The sequence below is a fragment of the Ammospiza caudacuta genome, chromosome 8, assembly GCF_027887145.1.
Source record: "Ammospiza caudacuta isolate bAmmCau1 chromosome 8, bAmmCau1.pri, whole genome shotgun sequence".
NCBI lineage: Eukaryota > Metazoa > Chordata > Aves > Passeriformes > Passerellidae > Ammospiza > Ammospiza caudacuta.
This window is the reverse complement of record NC_080600.1, coordinates 13299940-13314957: the sequence shown is the minus strand read 5'-3', so window position 1 is coordinate 13314957 and position 15018 is coordinate 13299940. Positions and strand designations below refer to the sequence as shown.

General features: G+C 38.7%; 1 protein-coding gene across 3 annotated transcripts in view; it reads right to left on the bottom strand.

Moving 5' to 3' along the window:
• Positions 1-306: 306 nt before the first annotated feature.
• The window catches only part of GULP1 (GULP PTB domain containing engulfment adaptor 1), a 165067-nt gene continuing 150355 nt past the window's right edge, over positions 307-15018 (bottom strand). For all 3 annotated transcript variants that reach the window (XM_058809193.1, XM_058809192.1, XM_058809194.1), the window contains 2 exons: positions 8796-8890; positions 307-2323 (listed from right to left, as the gene is read on the bottom strand). In XM_058809193.1, the coding sequence (XP_058665176.1) occupies positions 2252-2323; positions 8796-8890 (167 nt within the window). In that variant the 3' untranslated portion in view covers positions 307-2251. The remainder of the gene's footprint in view (positions 2324-8795; positions 8891-15018) is intronic.

The window sequence follows — 15018 nt, the reverse complement described above, 5'->3', positions numbered from 1 at the left end:
GTATGGGGGAAGAAAAGGACAAAAAGAAAAGTCAATTAAATACAGGAAGCACTGCAGAGAGAGTTACTCCCTAATTATCAGTATTGTACAGCTGCATTTAGAACAAGATTTTTCTCTGCTGATTGCAGATTAGCCCAAATTCGGTAATAAAGTAATTCTACCCTGAGACTGGATCCTTTCCAAAGGTGACTTTTAACCCATTCCAGCACTAAACCCTTTTGTGGCAGATCCAGCCCAATATTAAAGCACCACCCCATCCTACCTTCCAGCTGGGCATTTTAGTGAATGAACACTGTGCTCCAGGAGGCAATTTATTTAAAAACATTTATTTTAGGCAAAATTAAACAGACATTTGAGATTACATAGAAATACAGTTTCCAACTGGATCACATAAAAATTAAAAATGCACTGTTGTGTTGATTTAAGTATTTTTGTATGTATTGATCAGGTATATAAGATTTAACCATGCCATTTGCAGTCAACTATCATAAAAATCAGTAACGAAAAAGGTTTCTTAAAATGTGCAAATATTATCTTAGTGTTACCATTGATAATAAATGACCACTAAATAGATGCTTATTATGTAAAGCTTTTTAAAGTACAATAAAAATACAAATTCTATTTGTTAAAAAAGGCCATTGCTATGGCTACTAAACATCCTCATTATACAAATTCGAAAATACTATATGACAAACAAAATTATAAAGACTTTTCTTTATGAAACATATACTATTCTATTTGTTAGTGATTTCATATATTTTTAATATATATTTCTCTATAATACTCTATATGAATGATGAACTCAGAATGAGAGAGAGGAAGACAAATGCAATGTAGGATGTTAAGGCCCCAATTCAGCAAGGTACCTGAGGATGTGTCAAACCCAGCAAAGGAATAATCCCATTCTTTTAGAGGACTCCAAAGGCACATGCACAAGTACTTTGTTGAACAAGGCATAAAAATACCCATCATGAAATTGAAAAATGTGGTTTTGGTGTAAACTGTGACTCTGAAGGACAAAACTATAAGTGTCAGCAAAAAGCCTCTCATAAAAAAAAAATCTGAAAATTTAGGGGCAGGGGGGTTTCCACATTTTTATGCTTTGAAGGGAAAATACTAGAGGCTGGAAAGTTTTTAAATTTAATTAATGATAATTTTCTGAGATGGGTTTAAGATGGTGTTTCATTGCTTATGAGAAAGATTAATGAAGAGTATGCATAGACATGTCAGCATTCATCTCACCAGCAGCTGAGAATTTTGGTGTGCAGGTATTTCTGTAACATGAACAACCAGTGGGTACAAAGGACTTAGAGTTGTTTCTCTGCAGGAATTAAAGACGTGGAACAGTAAAGAAGAGAGTAAAAGAATTATACTCAACAGAGCCTGGCTGTAAACACTCGGGTGCTGAAAGTAATTACAGAACTGAGCCCAGTGACTGCATACACACAAAATTCCCTAAGTTCCTAAGTAAATGCAGGACCATAATCTTCCTTTTAAGTTATGGCTAGCATGTAATGGATTCCAAGGTACATACTTTACACTTCAGCTATAAAATATCAAAACAAAGGGCGGTTGCTTTGCCATTCTGCAATTTAGTAGTTCTTCTAGGCTCATTAAGCACTAATTACCAGACTAGCAACTTGTTAATTTCTAAACCATGAATGAAGGACATAAAATCTGGATTGTATAAACCAATGACAGCAGATATACAGGGCAGTAACCACAGTGATGGAAATCAATCACACTGCATCCAGATTTACTTTTGAAGCATATAGTAATGGTTAGTATTTTATGTTTTTTTCACTGCAAATTGAATTTTTTTGTAGCAGATAATAATTTTACTGCTTGAATATTAAATAATACCTTAAAAGCATAATTTCAAAATGCTGCCAGGTAAAGTACTATGTAGAATTCATGCCTGCACATTTGCAGAGAGAGACAGAGAGAGAGGTATGAGTGACCTTTCTGAAGAACTTCTCCAAGCTAATAGTCATAAAGCATAGTAAGCTCAGGCCAAAATGTGAGAGAAAGAAACAACAGCGTAATTTCATCCATAATTCATAAACAAATACAACTTTTTACATTTGTACAGGGAAAGACTGGAAATAAGTTGAATTTTTACAGAAGCAAGCCTCACAAGAGTTTACATGTTGAAAAAAGCAATTTTTGGCACATGGATAGTATCTGTGAGTACATGTTCAGAAATAAAAAAAAACCACTGTGGAGGAAATTCACATTGACTTTCTTGGCATCAGCACCTGCTGTCTAGTGGGTCAAGACAAAATACTGTGCCTTCAAGAGTTAATCCCATTTTGAACCCCTCCTGCAATGAAACAAGACATCATTAGTAAAGAGCCAAGTGAGTTCTGGAGGATTACATTCTCCTTGTAAAAACATTTAAATCCAAGCATATCTTTAGGCAGACAAACTGCAATGATACTTCAAAATTGAAGTACTCAATGATAATTCAAAACTGAATTCAGAAATATTTCCATTAATTGGTCAGCCACTTTTTAGCAAGTCTCAGTGGTTAACTCATAAAAGATGCACACCTTACAACAGCATAGCTACAGTATGTAGATAAAGTGAGGAAAATACTATAGAATAACAATATGGAATATTGTACATAGGCTGACAGAAATCCAAACAAGTTTAATTAGCAATATGTTGTTCCTGAGTAAAATTCAAGATTTATATTGAAAAATAGAGGTGTGACATGGGCATTGTTACTAATACAAGGTGTCTCCTACACTCTGTGGTGCTGTAAGAGCAGCCCAACAAAAAGTGCTGACTTCCCCAACTCAGAGGGCTGCTCTGAATTGCTCCCAGCGCAGTTAAATTGATATTTACTGCCCACTGCCATCTGAGCTTCATGAAAAAAACCATACTTGCTCAACTGCAAATGAAAAACTGTGCATTTTAAAGGCGTGTAACTCAGTAAAATAAAACCCAGTGGTATTTTGAAAGTGCAGTGAGTTGCTTTAAAAGTTCAGACCAAAATTCTTGAGTTTGCTCACATTCATTTTATTAATAGAAACACAAAAAAGATTATAAGCTGGATGCTACCACCTCCTCTATGGAAAAGAAATTTTTTCTATAAATACTTTTTATTTTGTATGCTTTCATAGATGCTTAGTTTGCTAAAGGTACTTTGTTCACACCAGTCCTAAACAACTGCACTTTTAATACAGGAAAACCACTCCTATTTTCACTTCTCTTTTTGCATTAAAAAAAGCTGAATAATATTGGCTTGACCCCTTAAAAGTCACCTTGGAGTCAAGAAAATTTCAGTCTCTAGGATGAAAGTACTTTGAAGGTTTAAGCAATTGGAAATGGGGCTCTGACTAGAAATGCCATGAGAGCATCAACTCCGTGGCAGCTGCAGCAGTGCTCTGTTCAGTGAGAGTGCTGATTGTGTGCTATGAAATCAATAACGGCTCTTTTCATCAAGGAAATATCTTGTAAACAAGATAAATCTTTTTGTAAAACCATCTGTGTGGGGATTAGGCACAAACTCAAGTCTTTCCCTCACATGCACAGCAGTACCTCAAGACCATACCTTTTGGGTTTAGAAGATAAATCCCAAGTCAAACCAGCTTAATTTCAAACAAATTCAAATCACAGGCTAACACTTGAAAAGTGTATGAATATCTAATAACCCTGCCAGCTACTGCTATCAGGAGAATAATGTGGAAAAACAGAACAAACCTCCTGGCAATAGTTACTAAATGGTCTGAGAATTTCCAAGTAAAAGCTGCATTTTCCTAAAGGCAGATCCATGCTACCCAGTTTACTCTACCTGGGTGACACAGTGCTGCCAAGGCTCACTAGTATATTTAATATTTTTCCTTTTTTTTGTTTTCTGTGCATTTTCAAAAGGATTAAAAGGAAGAACATTAAATGGAGAAGACATTTCAAGCAAACAGCAGGTGAAATTCCAAGTGAAACACATCCTGTTACAAAGTGTTCATTTTCCCAAAGGTTAAATTAACTGATGTGACTGCAGTCAACGGAGGACTGCTTACCCAGAAGGAGAATTCAGAGATTAGCCCTAGGGTCTGTTACACTTTAAACCCTGCAGTTACAGTGTGCCAGGGATGCTCAACTTCTGAGGTACCCGAAGGCTGCTCCCAGCTTTGAGCTTGTAAAGGGACACAGCAACAAGGGACTGTTGTTGGTGCTTCAAGCAGAGAACGCTTGATGAGCTCCAAGAGCAGAACATCACCAACAACTGGTTTGACAAGGATAGAGACCTTCATCCTGAGCCAGCCAGAGCCTTCACTGAACATCCATCCCATTCCTGTCCACTCTTATTTTTATCTTATTTTTACTGTTAAGCACAGCTTGCTGGTGTCTTAAGTGGTTTCACTTCCAATGCCCTCTTTCCAGCAAGGGAAGAGCAAATCAGATGATGCATTTTGTAAGTACACTCATCTCACTGCTCTTATGTTGAGCATGTCAAGTTTTTTCCACACAAATTGATATTTTGTCACTTAGCACTTTGCTCGTGTTTGCTATGACTTAGAACTATTTCCACTTTCTTGAAGAACCATGGCCTCCTTGGCTTTTCCTTCTGCAGCTTCACTCCTTTCCTTCTGCTACCTCCCCCCCAGTGCTGTTTAGTCCTTCTCAAGCTGTGATATTTTGCATTTAAAACCATTACATTTCCTCATATTTGCAATGTGATCAATGCTAATCCATTCAGAGACTGCTGCTCTTTATGGATCATCATGATTAAAAAAGCTTTTTAACATTATTACCAAAATGAACTGTCTGTCCTGAAAGAAACCAGTGCTGTGGCTGCCAGGTGTTGCTCCTGAGAACAATGGCTTATGCACCTTCCTGTCTGTAACAGGGACATGGCACTTCCATGGTCACTTCTGAGCCACAACAAACCCACAATCATCAGTGTCAGATTCTGCACTTCCAAGCAGCCTCAAACTTCCATGACAACCACAAGGCCAAAAAGCCCAACTGCATAGAGAGGACATCAAAGCAATCCAAGTGACCAGATGGGCATTCCTTTCATTAAAGGAATGTAAAATCTAGATTTTTTTTTTTTCTCTTGGGTATTTAGGTGGAAGACATGAAGTGAATTTTCAGGGAATGCTGGAAAAGGCCACCCTGTGGCACTGGCCAGGACAGGGAACAAGAAGTGTGCATCTATATTGTGCCTTGTTTTTCTGTGTTTGTGTCCACCTCAAGGAGCTTTTATACTTGAGAGGAATTTTAACACAAGAACTGAGCAGTTTAGATATCGCTAAGTAATGGTATTGTACTAAGGGACATGATTGATGCCCTAAAAAGAGGAGCAAAGTTTGTTTCCACTTGAAACAGCTCAGAAATAATCCCTCTTCCAAAAGCAGCCTTTTTGTGGAGTCAAGGATAAAAAGATGTGAGCTACTCTGGTTAAAACCAGTAAGCAGTACAAGACAAAGAACTTGCACTTTATCAGGAGATAAATTTGCCAGAATCAACCTTATGGCTGAGAAGTTCACTCACTTATCACTTCACAGTGATTTCACTCCATGAGCTTAAGTCAGCACAAACCCAATGAAGCAATGACAAATTTACATATCTCTGAGAAGAGCATTTAGAGGGCTGAGCATAACTTATTTGAGATGGAAAGATGTCAAGTCTACTGACTGCTTCAGGGCATGGAGGGAGAGTGGCTTACAGCTCCTGGAAGCTTTCTGATATTAACTACCTTGAGATTTTAATAAATTATAGCAGCTGCTGCTGGTGTGATTCATGATCCAGGGAAACTTCTCCTCACTGCAAGATTTCTGGGAAAGTAGACATTCATTTTATTAATGTCTGGACACAGTCAAAGTAAAGATGAAAATATGTTTCAGCATAAGGGTGCAGGGAAACAGGAGGTTGGACAGCCATCAGAGAGAGGCCTGAGCTATAAATGTCACATCTCAGCAAATGTTTGAGTTTTAAGCTCTGCAAAAAGATCAACAGAGATTGGACTGAGAAACGGAATGGAAAGCTTAACTGTGAAATTTGGATCCTCACTGAAGTTTAAAAATAAGAGTGTTCCCCTAGAGGCCAGGGAACCTTATCTGATCTCATGAAGTTCAGGATGCAGAGGAAAAGCACCCACTACTCAAGAGTTGGTTCTCCAGTGCCTCTTCTGCGCTGGGCTCTCCTCTCCCACTTTGTTCCCCAAAGCACAAGGCCACATCAGGGCAGCTTTTCTGCACAGGACTGTGGCACCTCACATGTTCCTCACAAGAAACAGGCTAAGAGAGTCTGGACTGGGCTGCTCCAATCAGGCTGGCACATCCTCACTGCAGGCTGAGCTGCATTTAACACCATGGTGCAGGAAGTTCATACTTGGAGCTATTTGCTAGGTGCCTGTAAAACAGTTACCTTCACAGACCTAACAGAACACAGAATTACTGAAATCCAGGCTGTGCTTCCATAATGCAAAGATGACAGACTCATTCACTTTGCATTTCAGAAAATAAAGAGAAGCCCACATTTTTCTTCCACATTTCTCATTGTTGGATTTCCAGAGCATATTACATGTTCTGTGCCCTCACCACCTCACCTGTGTCTAAGAGCTGTTGAGACTAGCACAGCTGCTTCTGCTCCTTGAAAAGTTTTAAATCACCCTGTCCAAACAAAGACTTGCTCTCAAGCATGATTATACTAACACAATCTCTGTACTAAAGGTTTTGCTGAAACCATTTCACTAGTGACAATCTGATAATGACAACTGGAGATATCACAAGTACACAGGGATCACAAACAGCAGTGAAAAAAAAAGGCTTAGTATTAGCACCTGGCAAGAGAGAGTAAAGAAAACAACCATCAGCTGTGCCTAACATAGAAATTGTGGGGCCCTAAAAATGAAAATGGCACTGACTCAAGAGTTTTATACACAAAACATAAATATTGAAATTTTTATACATAAAAAATATACATAAAATAAAAACACAAGACAAACACGTGCACATTTCAATTGTAAATGCTTTAAATACCATTATTAAAATATGATATACCAACCATCGCTGACGCTGTGCACCCAGGAAAGCACAAGAAGATAAAAGAGACATTAGGAAAAACATGTTTCAAGCTGTATTTTGCAACAATCACACAGTAAAATACAGTCTGTATTTTAAGGCTGTACAGAGCCTTTGCTCTGGCTCAAGTTAGAATATGGGGGTTTTTCATACCCTTTCAGCTGTACACTTGCTCTCAGCGGGATCATAAGTGTCAAGATTTGTGCCTACATAAAGTTCACTAATTAATTCTTAGTGAACGGCTGATATGCTGGGGGAGAGTGCTTTTCTTCACAACAGGACACAGTAACACTCCAGTGCTTGGGAGTTCTGTTATTGATTGGTTGTCTCCTTTTTTTAGATCAAGAGAGTACAAACAATGATGTGAGATTTTAATTTCATTACTTCAAACATCTTTGATAAATATATTTACTACTCCATTCCCTGATGTTTTATGAGGTGACAGCACTCTGTAGTGTTATAGGCAAACAATTCCAAATATTGTCAAAATATTACCTGTATAGGAACTCTTAATATGCAACATCTAAATATTGACATACCATTATTAGTGGCAACCACAGTTGCTACAATTTATTTTTCCTTAAAACCATGGAAATGTTGGTAATATTTTAATGGGAGGTGCTGTAAGATTTGGGGGTTGTGTTCAAGAGCTTGGTAACAACATTATGCAATTCACAAAACGCCAGCATGTTGTTGGAATTGCAAAGAAGACAGTTTGGGCTTTTAGCTGCTCTTTGAAATGATACAGGGGACTAAGAAGCTAAATTTCTTGCTTCATTGTGAGTAGAATTTGTCAGTGGAACCATCCTGAACTGACAAAGAAAAGAAAATGTATTCAGGAAAATGAAATGGTCTTTCAATCTTATTTAAGCCATTTTAAAATGCCTCTGCTGCTCTCTAGGCAGGAGACAGGAACAGAAGGAGCCTGAAAGCAAATGCTCTTGGACTTTGTGGGCTCCTAAGAGAAAAGAGGGTTGGAAACCCTTGGAATACTTTCTGCTGAGGAGCCAGGATCCTAGAAACTCAAGTTTCCATTATTTCCAGCATCTTCTTTTGCTGGCAGGCTGCTTAAAAAATACTAGAGATAAACTGGCAAGGAACTAGAAGTTTTCAAAGTCTGACTGCAGAGCATCATTTGTTCCAAAACTTGAGGACTTTCTCCTAGAATTGTTTCACAATTGGGTCAATAACTGAATGGACAATGTTGAGTGTTTCAGAATCAACAAACATTTTCTGATAAAACCACAACAATTCAGAATTCTTGAACCATTTCTCAGGAGTTAAATTGCTCCAGGGTGCCACAGAGCTGTTTTTAAAGGCAGCAAAAAATTGTCATGGCCTCAGAAGCACCTAAGTCTGTCCAATGCTGAGAGAAAACAACGTGATGCCAACTGAGGGAAAGAGGAGGCTACACTGGCATGGAGGAGATTGCTGCAGTGAAGATCAAGGGATGTGGAGGGCTCAATTCTCTTTTTCACCTCTGTCAGTCCCTTCCCAGGTAACAGCTCCCAAACCATTTTGGTTACTGCTGAGAAACCTTTCATTAGCGTAGCTGACTCTGTTGGTACCAGGTGGGGCTCTTGAGGCAAACCCAAACTGCAGCTCAAAGAGCAGCAGCATTCCATACAGATGGAATGGTCAGAAGCAGGGGTTTGTCTGGGCATTAGTGTGTGCTTTGTGGAACACATTTATAGAATATGGCAAGGATGTATTTCAAGGATAGGCACACAGCCATCAAAATGCACATAAGACAGTAGTTACCTGCATCTCATCTAGCTTGGACTGAATGTCTGGAGGGAAATCTCCTGCTCCACAGCTAAAAGGGTCAAAAGGTTCTGCTCCAAAAAGGTCTCTCTCTGCAACGACAGAAACGTGAGTCACTGGGAGAACAGGTATGGACAACAACAACAGTGCTCTGAAAAAGCCACCTTACATCTCCACCAGAGCTAAGCAACAGCACCACCAGATATGGCACTCATTAACCACAACTTCTAACATCCCAGTGTGCAAGCCAGCTCTTGGGCAGTTTCCCAAACCTTAATACTCAAATATTTTCCCAAGAACACCACTGGACTTCTGTTTAAGCCTCTCTTTAGCTTCCTTTAGTGCTTGTGCCTTCTAGAGATCTGGTGAGGAGTTGCTGCTCTTGGAAGAGGGCACCATGTACTGACGAGTGCTCTGGAGTCTGTGTGCAGGAGTTTCAAAAATGAAGAGGAAGCAACTGCACATGAGTTGCCAAATTTCATTTCTACATTCTGTCAACAACAAATTACGAACCAATTAATCTTTGTGTCCCCTGTCTGCCACTCCTCAGGTTAAGGATGTTTTTGTGAGACAAGCAAATATTCTTACTCAGGCAAGGTGAGGTCTTTATTTGATACAGTTCCTCAATGAACAACTAGCAGTAATTAAAACTAAAAGCCATCAGAGTTTTAAAATCTTGGAGAAAACCACATTAAGAAAGAAAAACTAATTTAAAAAAAAAAACAAAACCACAAGAGGACCATGAATTTTCACACTAAAATTGCACTAAATTTGGGTGCATAAATAGAATGATTGCAAATTTTCACTTTCTCAATACCAAAAGTTTCTCACTCTTTCTTAACTGCAGTTTGCATTCTAGTGGTCAAAGGGAGGGTGATGTTTCTTGTTTTTGTCTGGTTAAGAAGAAACACCTCCAATACAATTGGGAGTTCTTTTGGGTTCTTGTTTCGTATTAGACCAGTATAGTTCTTTATATCTGCCTGCTCTAATATTTTTTGGTTTTTCAGGTCTTGGGTGTTTTTTCCTCCTCCTTAGTAATAGATTTTTCTTTCCTACAGGTAAAAGTTCCATCTCTAGGCACATTTCCCATCTCACATTGGATTAAACTACAGCAGTTAAAAAAAAATAAAACTGCTAACCAAACACCACTGATTGCAGAATTTACAGAACCAAGTTCCTACAGCCTTGTCACTGGTGGAGAGAAAACCTGAACCATGAGGAGATATCCCCTGTCCTAACATTCATGGCTGCCTAGCAAGAAACTTGACAAGCACTCTACCTGCCTCAAAACAAATTTAGTTTTTGAGTGTGACGGTAAGAGGGGCAATTAACCCTGAAGTGACTGAGCAGTTCAGCACAAAATTCACCCTTCTCACTTGAGGTTTGGGTGACAATTGACTGCTGGAACCACTCCCCCTATTGCAGAATTCCCAGTCCTGTTATCAGTGGTGCAGCACCTGCCTACAGCTGCACAGCTGGTTTGGTTTTGGCATCCCTGCAGACAGAATTTCACACCTGTGTTCTCTGGGCTCTTCAACAGTTATTGTACATATCAGTCTGTCAGGGCTTTGCCCTTATCAATTAGGTGTTATCAGGCTGCACAGCAGGCATTTTAAATTATTGGCAAGTACCAGAATTTGCTCCAGCAATAAAGCATAGAAATTCCCATAATAAAGTACAGAAATTTGAGCAGCACTTGATTGATTACATATTTAAAAAACTGTGGCTAAGCAGCTACAAACTGTCACATGGGACCAGGAGATGGCCCAGATAAGAGAGCCTTATTCCAATAGTCCTCTACAGCCAAGAAGAAATCCAGTCTTTCCTGGCAAAGGCAGACCACCTGCGTGCAAGAGAGACTTGAACTCGGATAATCGAATGTAAAAATTAGGTTCTCTCTCATCCTTTGCCTCTTTCACAGCCAAAATGGGTCTGCTTCAGTATAACCGGTGTCCTGAAATGCTCTGATGCTCCCAGCAAATAACCTTCAGATGTGTAGCAGCTTTGAGTTGCAATCTAACCTCTACTGGGCAAAAAAGTGATTCTACTTTATAACCCTCAACAGTCTATGGGTCATTGTGTAGGTCCATTTTCTTTCCTTTTACCTTTAAAAGGAGCTGACAGCTTTCTCTGTGGTCAGACAATTGAAAGCAGACAGTTCCAACACCAGGGCTCAGCAAACATTGTACTGAATGTATTTAGGAAAAAACATTGAAGGACAAAATGCCTGCATGTAATTTGTACTGAATCATGACTTCTGACTATTTTTAAAAGCAAGTATTTTGTACACTATTATGGCTATTATCTCATTCATGCCTTATTATTGGGCTTGTATTAATGAAAGCCCTTTTGAGCTCATTAGCAGGAGAAAAGCAGAAATTTTAACTCCTTTAATGTGACGCCTTCCTTGAATGGGAAAGATTTCTGAATTTAAACTGTATACAAAGCAGAATTTAAAACAACCAGAGTGTGACTTATTCCAAGTGACAGAGCCTAGTAAACCCTGCACAGAATCAAATTCAAAATAAAGAAGCATTACCTAGCTGGGTTTCTGAGGAAAGCTATTACTTGGGGAATTATCTCTATCATAATTTGCTATCCGTTCTAGCTGAGGAAGTTCACAGAACAACTGCTTTTCTGCATTTAAAGTTTGAGTGTTACAAGAGAGGCTGCACTGCTAAGAGTCAGGGAAGCACAAAGTTCCATGGAATACTTTCAGTAGCACTGTCATTATTTGCCTTGAGAGCAAAAGCTGAAGAACATGTGTAAAATGGAGAAATGTGAGGATTTCATCCCTGCAGGGCCGGGATATTCCTTGGGATATCCATAGGCTTACCCACAGTGTTCACTCCACTCATGATGAAAGGGGGCCTCCTCTTAAGCACAGATGGGATAAATTGGTAACTTTTTGTTTTAGGCCAGAATATTTGCATGGAAATTAGCTACAACAAGAATATCTTGTCTTGCACACTCCCCAAAATCACTGTACCATAGACAGGGGCATTTCTTTCTCCAATAAACAGCAACCAGGAAGCCTTTGAAAATTATCCTTTCAAACAGTTGAAATAATTTCCTTTCCCTTTCTCATTCCTTTCTGGATGGAAATAAATTCACAGGCTGCAAAACTGACCCACAAATTCAAAAACCATGAAATGTTGACGTTTTAGATGCTCAGCTCAAACCACAGCATAACACGAACAAGTGATAAATTCTGGGACCTGACATTCAGGAGAACAAACAAATACTGGAGAATAGCAACCTGCACTCTATGGTAAAATCCAAATTGGCAATGACTAAGCAAAAATACAAATATTTGGTTTTTCTGCTGCAGTTCACATCCCAATCTCTATCTCAGCTCTCATCCAGGCTCACAGCTATGCTGATATATGCTTTGCCCAGATGGAGCAGCTGTGGTGACAAAAATGAATCACACTTAGAGATAAGCACCCAAAGAAATATTTGGAATAAACTGAGACAGGAAAATCCAGAAAGCCTTTCATTTAGCTGCAGGCTACTCCATATTTTTTTCTCTGGAAATTATTACCGCCATTATTCTGACAAAATACTCTTAAATATCTGCAGAAAAAGAGCACCTCAGAGCAGATTCCTGCATCTGCCAGTTGTGACCTTGGATTGTTCATGATGCATTTGTGTGAAATAAATACTGAACAACTCAGTAGAGAATAATCCTCTCCAGTTCTTTTCTGAGATATGAAAATAATGCTGTACCAACATGAAACCTAAGTTAATTCCTCCTTTAATGAAATAAAATTAATGAGCTAATTCTGACTATTCAGATAACTTATAAGAACTTACAACCCCTTACTCCATGAGGAAGCAGCATGCAATCTCTAGCATTGCATTTTTGGTTGCATTTCACTATGTTGCAATTATTACCTAAAGAGTCAGCATGCATTTAACCAATCTGCAACTTCCTGCACAAAAGTTATGCCACTTTCTCCTTTAAATAGGTAAAATAGGTAAACCCCATTTGTTTGCTATTGCTGATGCAGCCAGTAGTGAGCAGAGTACTGAGTAGCCCTGTTGGAACACTGCTGAATATGTACTCAAAATCTCAAGATTTAAATATTTTTTTAAAGCCTAAATGCTTTGGAAATAGCTGTCTTTAAAAAAAAAAAATAAAAAGTCACTGTTGTTCTGCTCTAGTATTAAAAGGTATCTTGAACTACACGCTGTGAGCTCAGCAAAGCCAGAGGTACCATTTATCACCCTACAACTGTTTTCCCTGTGAAATTATCAAGGGAAGAACTGGCAAGCAAAATTCTAACTCTGGGCATTTGTCATTATGGGAAGCTGAACTGTCATCCGGGTGCTAGAAATCACCTATGTAACTATTCCTTGGAAGAATGCAAAGTGCTTTGTATTTTTGCAGGTTTCTTACAAATGCCCACGCCTTTCTGGGGCACTGTTATTTTTGGCTGGTTTCTCAAACTGGCCAGTGGATGAATAAGATGAACTTTTAAAAGCACATTTTGCTTGAGCAGCCCAAGTGTCCTGCCTGGGTAACAGGCTCCACTTAGGCAAAAGGAATAAAATGAGGGGATACTAACAAATAGATGGCAAACCCTCATCTTTCTCCTTCTTTACTACTGAATGTGAGAAAGGTGAAAGTTACAAAATTATAAAATCCAAAAAATTCACCCGGTACTTTCACCAAATCAACTCTGCTTGAGTGCAGTGATAAAGAAAGTAGAGATAGGAAGAGGGAAAGATTATGTAGAAAATACAGACTCCAAACTTTCACTCTTGGTTGCCAGCTCTCTGACTTGTACTGGAGAAAGAAATGCCAGCTTGCTGGTTCTGGCAGCAGTGACACCACAAAGCAATGCATTATTGCACATCGCCACAGCAAGGGGACATTCACAGCCTGAATGAGCTTGTGGGAGCTGAACTTTCTCATCTGGGACAGTAAAGCCCTTGTTTGATGATAAAATATTCCTCTCATGTTTCAATGATGCTCTGAAACATGCCAAAAAGCATTAATAGCTCATGAACACAGTAATTTTCAACACAGAAAGTATCTTGACACAGCCTGAAAGAGCAGGGATCAAAAGTATAAAGACCGTGATGGGCTTTGTAATCTCTCCTTGAAGTGGCATCTCTGAACTACATCATCTCAAAAAGCCAAATCAGTGAAGTGCAGAAGCAGCAATTACTTTAAACAATAAATACTGCTGTTAATAAGCAACTATTTTTTTCTTTCCCCTTGTATTACAAATCCCATATAGCTGGAATTTTCAAGATCCTTCAAGATCTGAGTGCTGAGTCCCACAGGATTTCTATGGAACTGGGCCACAATTCCAATGGAACTGAGGTAAGTCAAGAGGTAAAAAAATTAAAATCTTGACTATAATTCAATTCAAGTTAAGTTGCCATTCTTGAAGCTGTATATGCACATTTAGATCTATTTTATGGCACTGATAATAGTTTCAGAGAAGCAACCTTTCAATTATTTATTGTAAAGGCATAAAATTCTCTCAATAGAGCTGTTCTATTCTATTAGAATATTCCAATATTCTTTTAAATTATATGAAAATAGTTAATACTGACTATACTTTATAGACATAAAATTCTGTTAGCATACCTTTTGGAGATCCCACAGAAGTTCATTAATTATATTAAATTGGTCTCTTTAAAAAAAACAAGGCTCTTTATTGAACTAAAAGTCTGAACATTTACTTTCTCTTTAGAAGGTGGCAGACATTCTGAGCAATACAACCAAAGAGTGTATCAGATATGGGCTTGGGGAGGGAAGACATTCACTCACTGAAGCTATAAAATGCAATTTTGTTTTGTGCACAGCTCCCATTCACAGTTGAAAATTCTCCATCCTAGAGGCATGCCCCAAAACAGCACAATCTCCTCAAATGTGTTCCATATGGTGGCAGGCAGTAACATTAATGTCCCTTGTTCACTCTAAAATAGGCATCAGGAACAGAAGACACAAACACAGACCCATATTTCCACAACCTCTAACATGCCCCACGCTCCTCTCCCTCAAGGGATTTCCAAAGCTTTTAAAAAGACTTTCTGGACTCCAAAAAAATTTCCAGTGAATTCAAGAACCTTACTCTAAATGCTTTCAAGCCTTTGCAAAATAAAATTGCTGTTGCTAATAACCTTCTGAAGACCTTTTAGGAGTGGTTGGAGATCTGGAGAGGTTCATCAACTACAGCTAAACAAAGCTGTGCATGACATG